At 38.0% G+C, this 17931-nt stretch overlaps 1 protein-coding gene and 1 non-coding gene across 4 annotated transcripts; both read left to right on the top strand.

Moving 5' to 3' along the window:
- The first annotated feature begins 1605 nt into the window (after positions 1-1605).
- LOC133460091 (T-complex protein 1 subunit theta) lies at positions 1606-17409 on the top strand. 3 transcript variants are annotated; one of them, XM_061740611.1, is made up of 16 exons: positions 1606-1739; positions 3878-3968; positions 5942-6021; positions 6115-6264; positions 8912-9092; positions 9185-9246; positions 9996-10133; positions 11231-11409; positions 11564-11630; positions 11715-11802; positions 12393-12508; positions 12646-12717; positions 13855-14019; positions 14106-14225; positions 16171-16296; positions 17137-17409. In XM_061740611.1, the coding sequence occupies exons 1-15, from the start codon at positions 1680-1682 to the stop codon at positions 16276-16278; spliced, it is 1677 nt and encodes a 558-aa protein (XP_061596595.1). In that variant the 5' UTR covers positions 1606-1679; the 3' UTR covers positions 16279-16296; positions 17137-17409. The 3 variants fall into 3 exon arrangements, with proteins under 3 accessions (XP_061596595.1, XP_061596596.1, XP_061596598.1); XM_061740612.1 differs by having other exon boundaries at positions 16171-16300; XM_061740614.1 differs by lacking the exon at positions 16171-16296.
- LOC133460353 (small nucleolar RNA SNORA53) lies at positions 6899-7083 on the top strand. The gene has a single exon (XR_009784107.1). It is a non-coding gene; the product is annotated as a small nucleolar RNA SNORA53 (small nucleolar RNA).
- Positions 17410-17931: the final 522 nt, after the last annotated feature.

Here is a 17931-nt window from a genome sequence, read left to right as displayed (position 1 = left end):
AGTTGACTTATTTTTTTAAGTAGATCAAGCACAATATTTGTGTCAGTGTAGATGTTGGTATTATCACTAAAAGCGTGGACAGCAGCGCCCCCGTGTGGTGGAGTCTGGTCGGTGCAGGTGAAATCCTCCGCGGCCGCCGTCGCTCCGGTTTAGTACAGTACAGTATACATATATAATATTTGGCCAGGTCAGACAAGACAGGGAATTTGATTCGGTTGTTATCTCTCACTCTACAGTAAATAGGTAATAGAGAAATGACAGCTCTTATTAACATATATACAATTTTTTTAAAGTCAAAGGTGCAGCAGAATGAGGTAGATATGATTATTGGAAGGTACATTGTCAGCATATGTGCACAGCAGATTGTGTTATTATAATTACTGTTATTACTGTAGCACGGTGATTGATTTCTCTGAGTGATAGAGTTCATCAGAGCAACAGCCTGGGGGAAGAAACTGTCTCTGATTCTGGAGGTTTTGGCGTGTTTATGTGTGTGTGTGTATATATATATATATATATATATATATATATATATATATATATGGAGATGTTTATGGATATATATAGTCTATAGATATATATGGATATACGTTTATTATTGTTTCTTCATATTTTAACAACAAAACAATATATATATATATATATATATATATATATATATATATATATATATATATATATATATATATATATATATATATATATATATACGAGTGTATATATATGTACGAGTTGTAAAAAAGAATCAGGGGGGATGGTGGATTTTATCATATGGGGACAGATAATTTGTGCTGATTACAAATAATATAATATATTACAAATAATAGCACTGACCAAAACACCTGCAGAAATACTGCAGGAATGACATAGCAGCAGTTAAATGCAGCCTTCTGTAAGCTTTAAATATCCACTGGGCTTACATCAAATACATCAAAACACAACAATAAAAAACAGTTTTCTGAACTTATCAATATGCCTCATGCCATTTTAGTAAAAAAAAAATCTCATTACACTTAAAACAAGACTCATCATTGGAAAAAACAACAATATTCACCTGTTTCAAGTAGATTTTCACTTAAAATAAGTAGAAAAATCTGCCAGTGGAACAATATTTTTTTTTGCTTGTAATAAAAAGATAAATCTTGTCCCACTGGCAGATTTTTCTACTTATTTCAAGTGAAAATTTACTTGAAACAGGTGAAAATTGTCAAATAAGTTATTTTTCTGGTGATGACTCTAAATGTTGAAATAGCAGTAAAACCACATTCATTGTTTTTCATATGTTTCTTCATATTATTAACAAAGCAACAAAACTATATATATAGTATATATATATATATATATATAGAGAGAGAGAGAGAGAGAGAGAGAGAGAGAGAGAGAGAGAGAGAGAGAGAGAGAGAGATGTATATGTGTATATATATGGATATATGTTTATTATTGTTTCTTCAAATTATTTTTAAAAAAAAACCCTCAGTATTGTCAGCATTACCACTAAAATCGTGGACAGCAGCGCCCCCGTGTGGTTCGCTGTGGCCGGTGCATGTGAAACGCGCAGCGTTGCCGTTTGTCCCTCTGCGGCCGCCGTCGCCCCGCCTGTCTCTCCTGCTTTGTGCGCAGCTGCTGAAACACGCTGCTGCTGCTTCCTTCTCCGGCTTCTGGAGCTTTCTACAGCACTCATGGCTTTCCACGTACCCAAAGCGCCGGGCTTCGCCCAAATGTTGAAGGATGGCACCAAGGTGAGGCTGAAACGAGCGGTTTTGGGATGGTTTTGGGCGGTTTTGGGGCTCTGCGGAGCTGGTTGTGGGGATCCACAAGGCGGCCGCATGTTCACGCCGAGTCACGGCTGATTCATGGTTCCGCGTAGCCTACGGCGTAGGCTCTGCGTCGGTGTAACGCGGGACCATGAATCAGGCTCACGAGGTTGTGTAGCCGCCCAGGCCCATGGAGGCTGAGACCGGGCTGGTGGATGCTCCGAGGTTTAAACCGTTATGTTTTACACATGTTTTTAATGAAAACTTTATTACAGACTCAAAAGGTTCCATATAAAATACATAAAAATTACAGGTGACACATTAAAATACATGCAAACATCTGTTCCAATGTTTCCACCTTGTATCACTCCGTTTGATGTTAGTGAGTGCAGATATTTGACAATTTTCTGACTCATGGAGTCGACACATACATTTAAACATAAAATTCATCAGCAGAGCATGGAAGTTGGGGACATAATTAACAAATAAAGTGCTTGCACTTGTCCATCTTGGAAGCTTAAGGAGGATCCTGAACACATCATTATCTGCTACCTGCAACTTCTTAATTATTAATTAAAAAAACAAATGTCATACATTCTGGATTCATTACAAATCAACTGAAATATTGCAAGCCTTTTATTATTTTAATATTGCTGATTATGGTTTACAGTTTAAGATTAAGATTCCCAGAATATTCTAATTTTTTGAGATAGGATATTTGAGTTTTCTTAAGCTGTAAGCCATGATCAGCAATATTAAAATAATAAAAGGCTTGCAATATTTCAGTTGATTTGTAATGAATCCAGAATGTATGACTTTTTTGTTCTTGTAATTGCATTACAGAAAATCACAATATTCTATCTTTCTGAGACAGTCCTGTATAGAGCTTACAGGACTGACGCTGGATGTCATCATCGTTTGACACATGTCCCCCTATAATCTGTCAGGAAGCTGTTTTTTTTATTAAGCTTGAAGTTATCACCCAGGAACTGGTGTCAGATGCTTCCTCTCATCTAAATCTCTGACTTCACGTCTCCTTTCCATGTTAAACATTCAAAATTACCTATAATGAAACAAACAATATCTACAGAAATATGTAGAACATAGGACAACTAAGGAAAATAAGCTAAATTACTAGAAAACAAAAACAGGAATCTAATGAGGGTTTGCAGAGAAATACTGTAAATGAATGGTTAAGCTTTGCTAACTTGGGCTAGCAAAAATGTTGTGATTTGTTTTTTGAAATTATTTGTGCTCGAGCATTCTCTAATATTGAGTGGTAAGGTGTTCCAATAAAGAGGAACCTCTGAATTAGGGATGGGCGGTATGGACTAAAAGATGTATCACGATAATTTCTGGCATTTATCCCGATAATGATAAAAAAAATACCAATACAAAAAGTGTCATCAATGGGAATTTATCTTTCTTTCTTTCTTGCTCATTTCTTTCTTTCTTTCTTTCTTTCTTGCTCATTTCTTTCTTTCTTGCTCATTTCTTTCTTTCTTTCTTTCTTGCTCATTTCTTTCTTTCTTGCTCATTTCTTTCTTTCTTTCTTTCTTGCTCATTTCTTTCTTTCTTTCTTTCTTTCACGCTCCTTTCTTTCTTTCTTTCCTCAATTTATCGTTTTTACCGTGAGATGACAAATTCTTAGCGTGGGGAATTTTTTTGACGGTTTATCGTGAACGGTAAAATATAACCCATTCCTACTCTGAATCTAATTGAAAATTGGGAAAAAGTAGACCTGAAAAGGGTGGGATGGAGATTGTTTGCAGACCTAGTATTGAAGTGATGAATTTGGAAATTGAATTGAAATAAAGAATGAAAACAGACTGGAAGTAGCTTGTGGATGGATTGATAGACAAAAAGACAAATCTGGAAAACATTTACAGCAAAAATAGGGAGAATACTTAGGGATTGGAACAATGGGGTGGATCTAGTAAGTCTATTGGAAAATGTAATCATTTTGGTAAAACGTTTTTGCAGGATAAAGATACACTAGTTAACTAGTGAAACTAGGAAGAATGTATATCTATATACAGATAATGGATCTGAATGAGGTGACATCACCTGTCCTTAAAGGCCACATGTAGTTATTCTGGTGTTTTTTTTTTTCCCTCATTCAGCACTATTCAGGACTTGAAGAAGCCGTGTTTCGTAACATCAGAGCCTGTAAGGAGCTTTCCCAGACCACACGAACCGCTTATGGACCCAATGGTAAGAAACCCCCCCCCCCCCCACACTAACGTACAACACTAACATGACACAGCAGATGGGTTTAAACACCTGAATCAGTCCACGCCCCGCAGGACCGACCGGTAGAAAACTGCTGCCGTGATGATGGTTTCATCAAATTAGTTTCATGCAATTGCACTTTGTTGCTTTACATCAAAGAAATCAAATAAGGAGACTGTTCAAACTACTAAAATTGCCTCAAGAGCTGTTTAGATCATCAGTAAAACCTGCAAGGTTGGCGGTCAACTGTCTTATGATTATTTTTACTTTATTTTTAATTTTTTTGGACTGGTCGTTGTTGGAGATGGAAATACACAGATACTAAACTCCTGGTAATGTTTAATAATGGGAATAAGAGTGTTTCCACTCAGAATCCAAACATAACTAAAGGTAGAAGTACATTTTTAGGTTGTAGCAGTAAATCCAATACGGGTCACATCAGACTCAAACGTTGACGCTGATATAATTTGCTGATTGATTACCGGAATGACGGCACATGTCAATCAAACTCTTTCACATTCCAACCATAACCCTTCTTGATTTATCCTGATCAGAATAAAGCTGGTTTATTTTTTTAGCTGATGTGAATGTGTGTCGTGTTGATCTTTTTCCGCAGTTTTTATTGCGCATATTTAATTTTAAAAGAACATAAGGAATCATTCCTGGTTCTCAGGACGTGTAGATCAGAAAGGTGTATCGGTGTGTACAGTAATCCCTCGCTACGGATTTGCATTGTGTTCTGCGTTCTGATTGGCTAAACCGTCTCCCCGCTACAGCTCTCAAATATAATCCATGGTGGCATGTCGGTTTATTAGAATCTTTTTGCCCAGAAGAAAAAAGAACGACAACAACGACTCATAACTATGTTCTTCTCTCGAAAAAACACTCCTGCACCGCAGGCTTTAGAGGAAAAAGACACAAATGAAATACACGCAAGTCACAATTTGTCTTACTGTTACTTATTGTATTTTTTTTCCATAATAATTTTTCATTTTCTGCCGTTCAAATCCAATTACTCCGGTCGCGGTGGGGCGGGGCTGATCTCCACAATTTGAAGCCTTGTATAATAATTGTAAAAAAATAAATAAAGGTTACTACTTCTCGGATTTCATCTGTCACAGGTTTTTTTAGGAACATAACCCGAGGGATTACTGTATTTAGACGGGTTTAGAGAGTAAAGCTTATCAGAATAACACCACAGTGAATGGTTGCTGCAGTCACAGTTAAAGAGGTTCCAACAAAAATTAGGAGGTTTTTAACCCTATTATTTCATTTCATTTTTATTTATTCCGTATCATGGAAATGGTTCACATACATGTTCCATTCAATGATCGAAAAGGGGCAAGAAGAAGAAAGCCTTATATTACAAGCCCCTTTCTCAAAAAAAAATAAAACAATTCATATGAAGATGTTCTGTCCGTCTGTTCAACAGTCACTACTTATATAATACCAAAAAAAATGAACAAAACAAAACAAAAAATAAGAAAACATACACAATAACTCACCAAAAACAAAAAACAACTAAAGATATTTTACCCGTTAAATTCATATTGTCTGATTATGTTATCTTTATACAATTTCTTGAACTGGTGAATATTTTTACAATCCTTTAAATCAATTGTTAAGGAGTTCCATAATTTTACACCACATACTGAAATAAACATTTGTTTTAAAGTAGTTTGTGCAAACAGATGTTTAAACTCAAATTTCCTCCTATGGTCCTTATTTTCTGAACTAAACACAAAAAAACTTTGTATATTTTCAGGCAATATTCTGCTTTTTGCCTTGAACATAACTAATAAAGTCTGTAACTCAACAATATCTTTAAGTTTAATTAATCCTGCATTGATAGAGTCCATTGGTCCATTGGTGTGTTATTGTTTTTATAAGAGTTTTGACTTCTTACACTGATAAAGCAAAACAGCAGAAGTTAAACTATAATTGTTTCCCTTCAGGCATGAACAAGATGGTCATCAACCACCTGGAGAAGCTGTTTGTCACCAACGACGCTGCAACGATCCTCAGAGAGCTGGAGGTGAGCAAATCTTTTAATTTTACACCTCTTTAAAAGAGCAGTTGAATATTTAACGACACGTTTAATAGTTGATTTTAAATGTTTGTTCTGCAGGTGCAACATCCAGCAGCCAAGATGATCGTCATGGCTTCACACATGCAGGAGCAGGAGGTCGGAGACGGCACCAACTTTGTGCTGGTGTTTGCCGGCGCTCTGCTGGAGCAGGCGGAGGAGCTGCTGAGGATGGGCCTGTCCGTGTCGGAGGTGACGCTCGTCTCATGCTGTTGTGTCTGCTCCAATTAATAAGGCCAATTAGTGACCATTTTTAATTGGTATCATCCACAATCTCCATATACAGGACTGTCTCAGAAAATTAGAATATTGTGATTTTCTGTAATGCAAAAACAAAAACAAAAATGTCATACATTCTGGATTCATTACAAATCAACTGAAATATTGCAAGCCTTTTATTATTTTAATATTGCTGATCATGGCTTACAGCTTAAGAAAACTCAAATATCCTATCTCAAAAAAATTGAATATTCTGGGAATCTTAATCTTAAACTGTAAATCATAATCAGCAATATTAAAATAATAGAAGGCTTGCAATATTTCAATTGATTTGTAATGAATCCAGAATGTATGACATTTTTGTTTTTTTTTAATTGCATTACAGAAAATAAAGAACTTTATCACAATATTCTAATTTTCTGAGACAGTCCTGTATCTATCTGATGACCAGGCTGGCACAAAGTTGTTAATTTATTTTTAAACAATTTAATCTCATCATATGGACAAGAAAAGAACTAAATTGTCAGATTGTGTCTGCGGAAAAAAGGAATCATTTGGAGATGAAACCAGAATTTTAAATGTTAAAGATAGAAATTACATTACTTTCTGCACGCTCCTTAGATCCACCTCTGGAGGAGCCCGGCTCCTCGGCAGCTTCCTGCTGTACAGTTGGAGGTGCTTGAGTCATTGGCGTGCCAGAGCAGTCCACCTGTCCCCCAGACCCCCGTGGTACCGGCTACCCCGTCACCTGACGGGGAACTCCCAGTACCGCCAGTCTGGGGGACGGACAACCCTTAGGATAGGAGAAATGTTTGAAAATGAACTTTAATGTCCTGCATGTCTCTGAACTTCAACACACCTGATTCTAGGGCTGCAACTAACGACTATTTTAATAGTCGACTAGTCACCGACTATTGAAACGATTAGTCGACTAATCGGATAATTAGTAATTTTTTTTAAAATTTAGTATGAGGTTGCTTTAATTATGTGGCAAATGATAATAAACACCAGAAAGATGGCACTAGAGCCCTGATATAGCTGGACTGTTTTCTTCATCCTGCTCCCGCCCACATCCGCAAAACTCTGAGAATTCATGCTGCACGGTGCACAATAATAGAGATGCATCGATTTAGTGTCTTCTCCCGTCCCGCAAGAGAAATGTCCAGACAAATCTATCTGATTTAATGTTAATGTGATCATTGAGGAGTTTGATGGATAATTGACAATTGATATGCACCTGACTGAAAGTTAGATGCAAATCCATCATTGTCATCAGCGCACAAGCCTTTTTTTGCCTTTTGCGCTGCATCAATTATGATTGAGGTTATAGCAACGAGAGTAGCTGTGAGTGGCTCAAATAACACTAATAAATAACATGAAATAAACAAAGTTAACGAATGAAACAAATTAATTTAACAAATGAATCGCTTGGCTAGGGCTGGGCGATTTTGGACAAAAATAAAATCCCGATTTTTTTCTCTGAAAACTCTTTCGATTTCGATTTTTTTGGTAAAACTACAAAACACAATGGAATAAATTGTTTCAAATATTTTACCTTTATTTTTAAAGAAAAATAGCAAACAAATTTCCCTATTGGGAATGAAGTGCAATTGAAAGATACTGTAAATCCTCCTTGAGTTTAGTAAAGTGACAACATTTACAATTTTCTTGACCAAACAAAGATGACTAGACGAGCTCTGTCTGTAATGCAGCCAGCTGCAAAAAGGAAAATCGATTTTCCGATTTTCCTTTTTTAACATCGATTTTGATTAATAAATCCGATTTAGATTTAAAATCGATTAATCGCACAGCCCTACGCTTGGCCATTACATTGCTGTGGAGGGAGAGAATGTTGCTGACCGACTGCGGTCCCGTGCGTCTCTCTTCCAAGACGCGCCACAGACACTAAACGCAGTTTCTCCAAATATCTGACTTAATTTAATTTAATCTTTGTCAGGCATAACGTTAAAGCTCTCTTTTAAAGCCAAAATACGCTTAATATCTTACCAAGGCCAGTCCGTTTCGTTCAACACTCCGACGTGCATTTTCAAATGCATTACCGACGTGCTCCGTGAAAAGCAACGTCTGCTTTGCAAACCTTGCAATTCATCTTTTTATTCACCGTATCGAGGCTAAAATGCTCCCAAACTTTTTAAGTTTTATTACCTGCAGCTGCTGAGACGCTATCCTGCATGCACGACTCTCGGCAGAGATTGTATTGAAGTGAGACGCCTCACTCCGTTGGAAAAACACGTCTGGCAACAATTGTGGACAATGGAATTCCTTGTCGACAACGTTGACGAATCGTTGCAGCCCTATTATATAGTTATAAACACAATTAACTAATGTAATTAAATACAGACACATGCAGATGCACCAAAACATTAAATCAAATGCGAAATACAAATAGTTTAAAAAACTGTACATTAACAAGAGGAAGAACTGCTGATACCAGATTCTGTCACCTCGGTGTGAAACGGCATCTCAAGACTGAGACCTGGAGAGACCCGAGACAAGGCCAAGACCACAAAAAAGTGGTCTGGAGAACTACAAGTCTAGTTAACTTTATCCTGTAAAGGTTTATCTCCTGGAAAGAAGCACAAACATCCTCTTGTTGCAGGTGATTGAAGGCTACGAGATGGCGTGTAAGAAGGCCCTGGAGATCCTGCCCGACAGCTCCTGCTCCTCGGCCAAGAACCTCCACGACCTGAAGGAGGCCACGTCTCTGATCCGCACGGCCGTCATGAGCAAACAGTACGGCAACGAGGACTTCCTGGCCGAGCTGATCGCTCAGGCCTGCGGTGAGTCGGGGATACGGGACGCTCTCGACCGCAGACGCACGTCCTCGTTGTGATGCTAACGTTTCCCTGGTTCTTCCCTTCTCTCGCTGCAGTTTCCATCTTCCCCGAGTCCGGCAACTTCAACGTGGACAATGTCCGAGTCTGCAAGATCCTGGTGAGCATCGCGGCCGAGGGTTGGTGTTTTCATGGAGAGACTCAGGGCTGCAGAGAATGTTGATGTTTTTAAAAAGAGGCCCAGGTCCCAACTTTTTATTTTTTGTTTCAATATTTTTATTAGGGGATGTACACAGTAGAACGGAATAAAAAAAACAACACAGTCTACCTCCTAGGATGTTTTTTTTTTTTTTTTTATTTATTTATTTAAGAACAGAACATTAAACAATTCAACAAAAATAATGATAAAAAAAGATTTTAAGTAAGACCCATCTTTTTAATCAGGCTTTCAACTGACTCATTTAACTCCTTATAATTTTCTATGCTCACCTCTATTTTCATTGGATCTTACTACTGTCTTATATTTTTTAGTTTATCCTGTTTTATTAGCTCATTGTTTTATCTCAATGTTATATTCAATCTTTTTAGTTGTTATTTATGGTCTATTTTATACATCCTATTGTTTTATTCTCTCATTTCTAATTTTCTTGCTTTCTAGACCTACTCTTAGGATATTATGTTATACTTTTATACTCTTTTAGCGTGTATTTTAACCTCATAGCTTATCTTTTCCTGCTTTATTTTAGCTTTTAGCTCCAGTGTTTTCCTCATGGGGAGCCCTCCATGCTGTTCATTTCATTAATAAGTTTTGTGTTTGTGTATTGTTTTTATGTAAAGCACTGCTGCATTTCTTATGCATGAAAGGTGCTACAGTATATAAATAAAGTTTCTGTTGGTCTGTGATGTCAGGGATGTGGAGTGACGGCGTCGTCGGTTCTTCACGGGATGGTTTTCAAGAAGGAGGCAGAAGGAGACGTCACATCGGTTAAAGACGGCAAAATCGCCGTCTTCTCCTGCCCGTTTGACTGCATGGTGACGGAAACCAAGGTAACGACTGCTTATTACGAGCTGTTTTAAGTTTGATCTTCAACATTACAATCTTTTTCTTCTGTTCTTTTTATGAGACTGATTTTAATGACTGTAGGATTCATAAAAATATTATTTTGTTACAGCAGGAGAGTATGTTTACATGCATCTTTGAGTTTCCGGGCTGTGAAGCTACTAGCTGGTACCAACTAATCAGTGTATCATTTGTTTTTCAAAATAAAACCAAAAGTTTAAAAAAAACAACTAATTTTCTCAGTAGGCTATTTGTTTCTTAACTAAAATTAAAAATTTACTTGTTTTTTCAGTTTTCAATTTTATGCTCTAATGAATGATGGAAAAAACAGATGACGACTGTTTCCCGTTTTATTTATTTTTGATCTGAAGCGAGTTCGTTACTGCGAGTCCCGCAAAACAAACATGACAGTCGGACTTGAGGATCATTTAAATTCGCCCAAAACACTGTTCTTTTTGATCACATTTGTACACACACACACATATTTATAGCCAATTAAGAAGTTATGTGAGATCATATCAGTTTTTTTTTATTGCATCATCATAATTATAAATGCCTTTTGATTTCTTTACATTTTCAGATTCTTCTAAGAGGTTATTCACCTAAATAATCTGCGAAATGAAGCACAAATCTTTGGAATTAAATCATTATTAGAAAATGAACATATAACAAATTGGTAGCGATCAGTAAAGTGGGGGATTTCTATTCTTTTATTTATTTGTAAAGCTTGTACCGAGATTGATTTATTTTAGCAATCGTTTCTGTTTTGGCTGAGTTAACGTAACATTATAATAGAAAAATAAAGAAAGAAACCCCTTATTTTCTCAGTGGTCGTGTCGTCCATCCTCCATTTTCCAGCTTTGCTAAATAATATTCTGGTAAAGTTAAGATTTTATGCTCGGCAACTTCCGGCTCACTGAGGGTCCAAAAATGGATAAAACGAGAAACAGTTGTTATCCGTTTTTTAATTTTAGTTAATGAATAGTAAGAAAATTCGTTTTTTTTTTTCATTTTTTTTACTTTTGGTTTTATTTTGAAAACCGAATGATGCACTGATTCCGACGGTCGTCTCGTCTCTCCGCAGGGCACCGTGTTGATAAATAACGCTCAGGAGCTGATGAACTTCAGTAAGGGGGAGGAGGACCTGATGGAGGCGCAGGTGAAGGCGATCAAGGAGGCCGGAGCCAACGTGGTGGTGACGGGGGGGAAGGTGGCCGACATGGCGCTGCACTACGCCAACAAGTACCAGCTCATGGTGGTCAGGTGAGACTGCTGGTCAACTCGCCGGCTGTTAACTGCAGCGTTGGCAGAACCTTTTTACGTATTTTATCGTCTCAAATCATCAATAATTAAACTGATTGACTGAAGAATCTTTATAGTTTTTTTAAATATCACAGTGGACCTTTTTAACCTTCAGACTAAACACCAAGTGGGACCTGAGGAGGTTGTGCAAGACCGTGGGAGCCGTGGCTCTGCCCAGGATCGTGAGTTCTGCCTTTAATCCGATCAGTTATTGGTAATGTAATTAAACTGGACGTTAAATAATGTTAAATGTCTCTCCTCCTCAGACGGCGCCGACCCCGGAGGAGATGGGTCACTGCGACAGCGTGTACCTGACGGAGGTGGGAGACACTCAGGTGGTCGTCTTCAAACACGGCAAGTGTCTGCTCTGCTCCGTCCGTCGTTTTTAAACGGTTCTCGCTCCGTCTTCACTTTAGATTTCACTTTATTGAATGAATGAATGAATGAATGCTTTATTTCGGACAGAATACATTGAGACATTTACATGTTCATTTCACAAATAAAATAAAAGGTAAATAGAAATGTCCGAAAAAGGAGTAGGCTGAAGCCAAGGGCTTATTATAGCCTATCCTGTGCAGTGTGTATCATTCACACAATATGGCATCCGGTGGATGATAATACACAAATAAGAAAAGAAATATATAAAAAGAAAACAAAGAGAAACTGTTATTGCATTATGTTATATAAAAATAGTAATACCAATAATGCAAAAAGGGGTATATAGTGGTGCTATTTTCATGTTAATCTATAATAGGCTATACCAACATAATTAACAGATTTCTTTATAACTGTTTATCGTTTTATATTTAAACATTTTTTTGGAAACAAATTGAGGTACACATCATTAAATCCTTATCACAGCAATTCCACAATTTGACACCTTTCACGGAAACACAGTTTTCTTTACTTTTGGTTCTTCCCTTCCTTATTTGATTTCTAAACAGAAAAGGAAGACGGAGCCATCTCCACGGTGGTGATCAGAGGCTCCACCGACAACCTGATGGACGACATCGAGAGAGCAGTGGACGACGGCGTCAACACCTTCAAGGTTCTGGTCCGGGTGAGTAAATAAAGATAGGCCGTGGTAGCTTCTGTTTTAAAATACGGCCTAATTTACAGGAATGATGAACTGATACCACCCTTGTGGAGTTGTTTGGTCTGGGCGGCAGCTACATCTCTGTGTTTCCCCGTCTGCAGGACAAGCGTCTGGTACCAGGAGCCGGAGCCACGGAGATCGAGCTGGCCAAGCAGATCACCTCGTACGGAGAGGTGCGTATTTATCTATGTATTTATATAAATATAGCGTGCACATCTTCGGTTTCCTCTTTCCCCATGGATCGCACTTTGGGAAGCCTTCTTTATATTCTGGCGTTATTTTTGGGTAGATGAGTGCGTTTGATGCTCCTTAACAAGGAAGGTTGCTCCTGGTGAAGCTGCAGTCTGTCTGCGGTGAACACTGACACACCGGGTCAGAGCGACTCTGGTCATAATGTTTAAACTGTGTTTTGTGATTAATAAATAAGTTTTTTTTATAATTTAGCATTGGATTGATGTAGCAAAGTAAAATTAAGACCATCCAGGTCCTCAACCATCAGTTTCAGAGTTCATGTGAAAACGTTTAGTTCAGGTAAAAAGATTTAATTCGGGTAAAAAGATTTAATTCGGGTAGAAAAGTTTAGTTCGGGTAAAAAGATTTAATTCAGGTAAAAAGATTTAATTCAGGTAAAAAGATTTAATTCGGGTGTAAACGATTTAATTCGGTTTAAAAGGATTTAATTCGGGTGAAAAGGATTTAATTCGGGTGAAAACTATTTAATTCGGGTGAAAACTATTTAATTCAGGTAGAAACATTTAGTTTATTTTTTATTATTTATGTTTATTTGATATGGACATAGCAATTACATTGGACAGTGCTAATTCGCAACACTTGTCCATAGGCAGCTTTTGAAAACAATAGAGAGCAATAGTTGAGTTCAGGGAGAAACGTTTAGTTCAGGAAAATACATTAAGTTCAGATGAAAACATTTAGTTCAGGTAAAAACGGCAGTCAAATCAGCAAAAATGTCAGTTTTCAAGAAAAAATGTATTGATTCCTGATCCAATAAGTTTGTTAGTGCAACTATGCTCATGTACGCATATGAATTGAGTGTAAGTTTGTACAAAAGTACAATGTGCATTGAGGCTTCTTGTTTTGGGAATCCTGGTCTGTGATTGGACGACGCCTCGGCCTCCCCGCTGCTCATTTGTATAAAGTTGAGATTCTCAGCTCCGACGCGTCTCGCAGCGAGTTTTCATAGAAACGACTGGCAGCCTGACGGCCGTGATGCCGTCGGTGTGAATCCCCGGTTACGGCCCGCAGACTGACGCGTTGCAGAACCTCTAACCGTCCCCCGTGTCCTCCTGCAGTCCTGTCCCGGGCTGGAGCAGTACTCCATCAAGAAGTTCGCCGAGGCCTTCGAGACGTTCCCTCGCGCCCTGGCAGAGAACTCGGGCGTGAAGGGCAGCGAGCTCATCTCCAAGCTGTACGCCGCGCACCACGAGGGCAACAAGACCGTGGGCTTCGACATCGAGGTGAGGACGCGTTTTGTGGTGCAGCCTGTGGTTTCATCCTGGTGACCTCTGGTGACCTCTGACCCCGGTTAACCTCTGTTCTGCAGGGAGAAGGCCCCGCCGTGAAGGACATGCTGGAGGCCGGCGTCCTGGAGCCGCTGCTGGTCAAACACTGGGGCATCAAAATGGCCACGACCGCCGCCATCACGGTGCTGCGGGTGGACCAGGTGAGAAAAACACTCGCCACACGAAACACGCGGGAAACAACGAGCGTTTTACACCATGGGGTATTTCTTTATTGCAACATGTCGTCCGGCAACAACTGTGGCACGTAGGACAGATGCCGGATCTGTTGTGGATTTTAACACATTTTATTTCTTTATGTAAAGAAAAGATGGAGCTTTTTCTTCTTCTTTTTTTTTTTTTTTTTATTCATCCAAGGCTCCGCGTCCTGCCAGCGTCGGAGCTGCGGCAGCAGACGACCTCCAAAATTCATACTTTTTATTTATTTTAGGATCATGATTTAGGTTGTTTTTTTGTGTGTCTTTCTTTCTGCTCGTTCCCTCGTCCGTCTGTCTCCATGACGCTTATATTCCACGCTGAGCTGGTTTTCCAAACAAAGTTTCAAGATGCAGCACGCAGTAAACGCTGGTCAAGAGCAGAAACCATCTATTTAATAAATAGAAATAATTAAAAGAACAGATGGCAGGAAACATAAAAATTGTGAGCTTTTCAAAGTTGTAGCGGCTAATAGGGCTGTGCGATTAATCGATTCTAAATCGGATTTATTAATCAAGACGATGTTAAAAAAAGGAAAATCGGAAAAATCGATTTTTTTACTTTGTTTGGTCAAGAAGATTGTAAATGTTGTCACTTTACTAAACTCAAGGAGGATTTACGGTATCTTTCAGTTGCACTTCATTCCCAATAGGGACATTTGTTTATTTTTCTTTCAAAATAAAGATAAAATATTTGAAACAATTTATTCCATTGTCTTTTGTAGTTTTACCAAAAAAATCGAAATCAAAAATCGGGTTTACAGGGAAAAAAATCGTGATTTTATTTTTGTCCAAAATCGCCCAGCCCTAGCGGCTAAATTAGTTTTTCTTCCGGTAGTTTAACTTCCGGTCCGCCCCCCTATCCAATCAGAACCTTCCCAACCCCCAGACCTGTAGAGGAATTGGATAAAGACGATCAAACATGTTTTCCATGTAAACCTCAATTTGGAATTACTTTTTCCATGTAAACTCGAAGGAAAATAGTTTAATTCTGAATTAAAAAACATCATGTAACCGTGGCCATTAGCGTCTGAACGATCCGACCATCAATCAAGCAGCTTCATCGCTACCAAAGTCACTAAAACTGCACTATTTCTGAGGTCAGTGTTCCATATACGCGATTTTTTTTTCCCTCAATATTGCGATTGCGATTTAATATGCGATTATTTTTTCAAGGTCCTGTTCTCATGTAGTTTTCAACTACACAAGCAATAAGATAAGATATCCTTTATTTTCTCCCTCAGTGGGGAAACATATTTTTGTTGGCAGCAGTACACTTAGCACACACATGCAGGGGAGGGGTAAAAAGACTGAAAAGTCAGAAATAAAAAATATATAAAAAAATATATATAAAATATCTATAATCACAGAATATGAACAGTATATACAGTTGGTTGAAAGAAGAAACAGTGCAAAAAAAAAGCAGGTGGAGTGTTGTGAGGTAGACTGGCAGATTGGCAGATATTGCACATCTTATATTATTGCACATCTTATTGTAGGATCATATTATAAATCAGTTGGTTTTATAATAAACAATGTAAGATTTATTTAAAGCACAGAATACAACAATAAAGAAAACAAATCTGTGGCTTTACTTCTTTAACACGTCTACACACATGGTCAAATCGCAGCCTTTGGGGTTAGAAAATCTCGTTTTATCACATTGCGATATTATCGCAAATGCAATTAATCGTTCAGCCCTAGTTAGAGGTCAGTAAGCACAACATTCATACACAAAGCGATGATTAAAGGATGCACTGCCGGTTTTTGAGAAAATGTAAGGATTTGATGTGTTCCTAATAGTGCGGAAAGTACTGTTCTCTTTGCAGCCGAAGGAGTAAATGTGAATGTTTAGCCCAGATGAGTTGACGTCAGTGTGTGTGTACGTATCCAGATCATCATGGCTAAGGCTGCAGGGGGACCCAGAACTCCCAAGCAGAGAGGCCACTGGGACAAGGACGCGTGGGACGACGAGCCCGATCAGTTTGACACTCACCATTAGAGGGTTTAACAAACACACGTCAGTAGGTCCCAGGATGTGTGTGCACCTTTTACTTCAGAGGACTGCAGAGAAACTCACTCACTCACTCACAGAACACGTCTGGACTTTCACCACTAACCGAGTCGCGTGCAGAGAAAAACCTGGAGGTTGAACTTCACGGTTGCCCCTAACAACACTGGATGTTGCACTGTGTGAACTAGAAACGGTGTTATGGTGTGATCGCATGTTGCATGGATGCTGTCGTTGCAGCAGAATCAAACAATCTTGCATTTAAGACCATTTACAGGACTGTCAGAAAATTAGAATATTGTGATAAAGTTATTTATTTTCTGTAATGCAATTTAAAAAAAAAATGTCATACATTCTCGATTCATTACAAAACTGAAATATTGCAAGCCTTTTATTATTTTAATATTGCTGATTATGGTTTACAGTTTAAGATTAAGATTCCCAGAATATTCTTATTTTTTTTTAAATATGATATTTGAGTTTTCTTAAGCTGTAAGCCATGATCAGCAATATTAAAATAATAAAAGACTTGCAATATTTCAGTTGATTTGTAATGAATCCAGAATGTATGACATTTTTGCATTACAGAAAATAAAGGACTTTATCACAATATTCTAATTTTCTGAGTCAGTCCTGTACATGTTTCTGATATATTAAATTATATTAAGTAATGTGCATTTAATATGATAGTGTTTACGCCCTGTGTTGGCGGTTTATTTGTGTTTATTTCCCCTAACAAGACTGCTGTTTTCTAAAAAGTATGGGGGTTATTTTGCACCCTGAGCTGCATGGATCTTACTGTTCTTATGGCCGAATGGAAACATGACATTTTCGTTGCTTCCCTTTCAGATCATCATGGCTAAACCTGCCGGTGGACCCAAACCCCCCCAGGGCAAGAAGGACTTTGACGAGGATGACTGAGCCCGACTGTCCAGCTGATGCCCGGCACGCTTCCACACCGATTCACAAACCTTTTCTACTTGTTTATTTAACGCTCCTCTGGTTCATTTTGTAGGAATGACCAAGCTTTGGTCAGCAAAGTTACGTGTTAAAGTCAAAAGTACATATGGCTGTTGCGCTTTTTATGTTCCTTGTCCCAAATAAAAGGCACTTGCGCTGTCAGGATGTGGTCTGGATTTCTTCTCCCATCGGTAATCTGTGACTTTAATATTTAGCATTTTTAAGTCCTGTTTTGGGATTTTTGTGGGTTATTCAGGGATGTTGGTGCAAAAATGCAGTACATGTCTCCAAATATTATGCAACAAACTAAGATTTTAATTACACTAATCTGGATTTTCTCCCAGGAAGCTGAAACAATAGAAATGTTTGTGTATAAATCAGTGATTTAAAGATGCTTCCCTGAAAATGCTTTTATTCTTTTGCTGATTTATGCACGTTAGTCTTGAGTACCTATTAGTTTATTTATTGAAATATACAAAACAAGAGGTATACAGTAAGAAACAGCACATTGTTGACGGTACATAACAGTATATAAATTACATCAGGGATATATATATATATATATATTTTTTTTTTTTTTTATAAAACTTAGTCATTACAAGAGATGGTTTAAGAAAAAATAAATACATAAATCGAAAGTACAAAAAATATCAAATCAAACAGGGGTTTCAGGAAAAAACTTTT

Source organism: Cololabis saira, chromosome 14 (assembly GCF_033807715.1).
Source record: "Cololabis saira isolate AMF1-May2022 chromosome 14, fColSai1.1, whole genome shotgun sequence".
NCBI classification, from domain to species: domain Eukaryota; kingdom Metazoa; phylum Chordata; class Actinopteri; order Beloniformes; family Belonidae; genus Cololabis; species Cololabis saira.
This window is presented reverse-complemented; position numbering and strand designations above follow the sequence as displayed.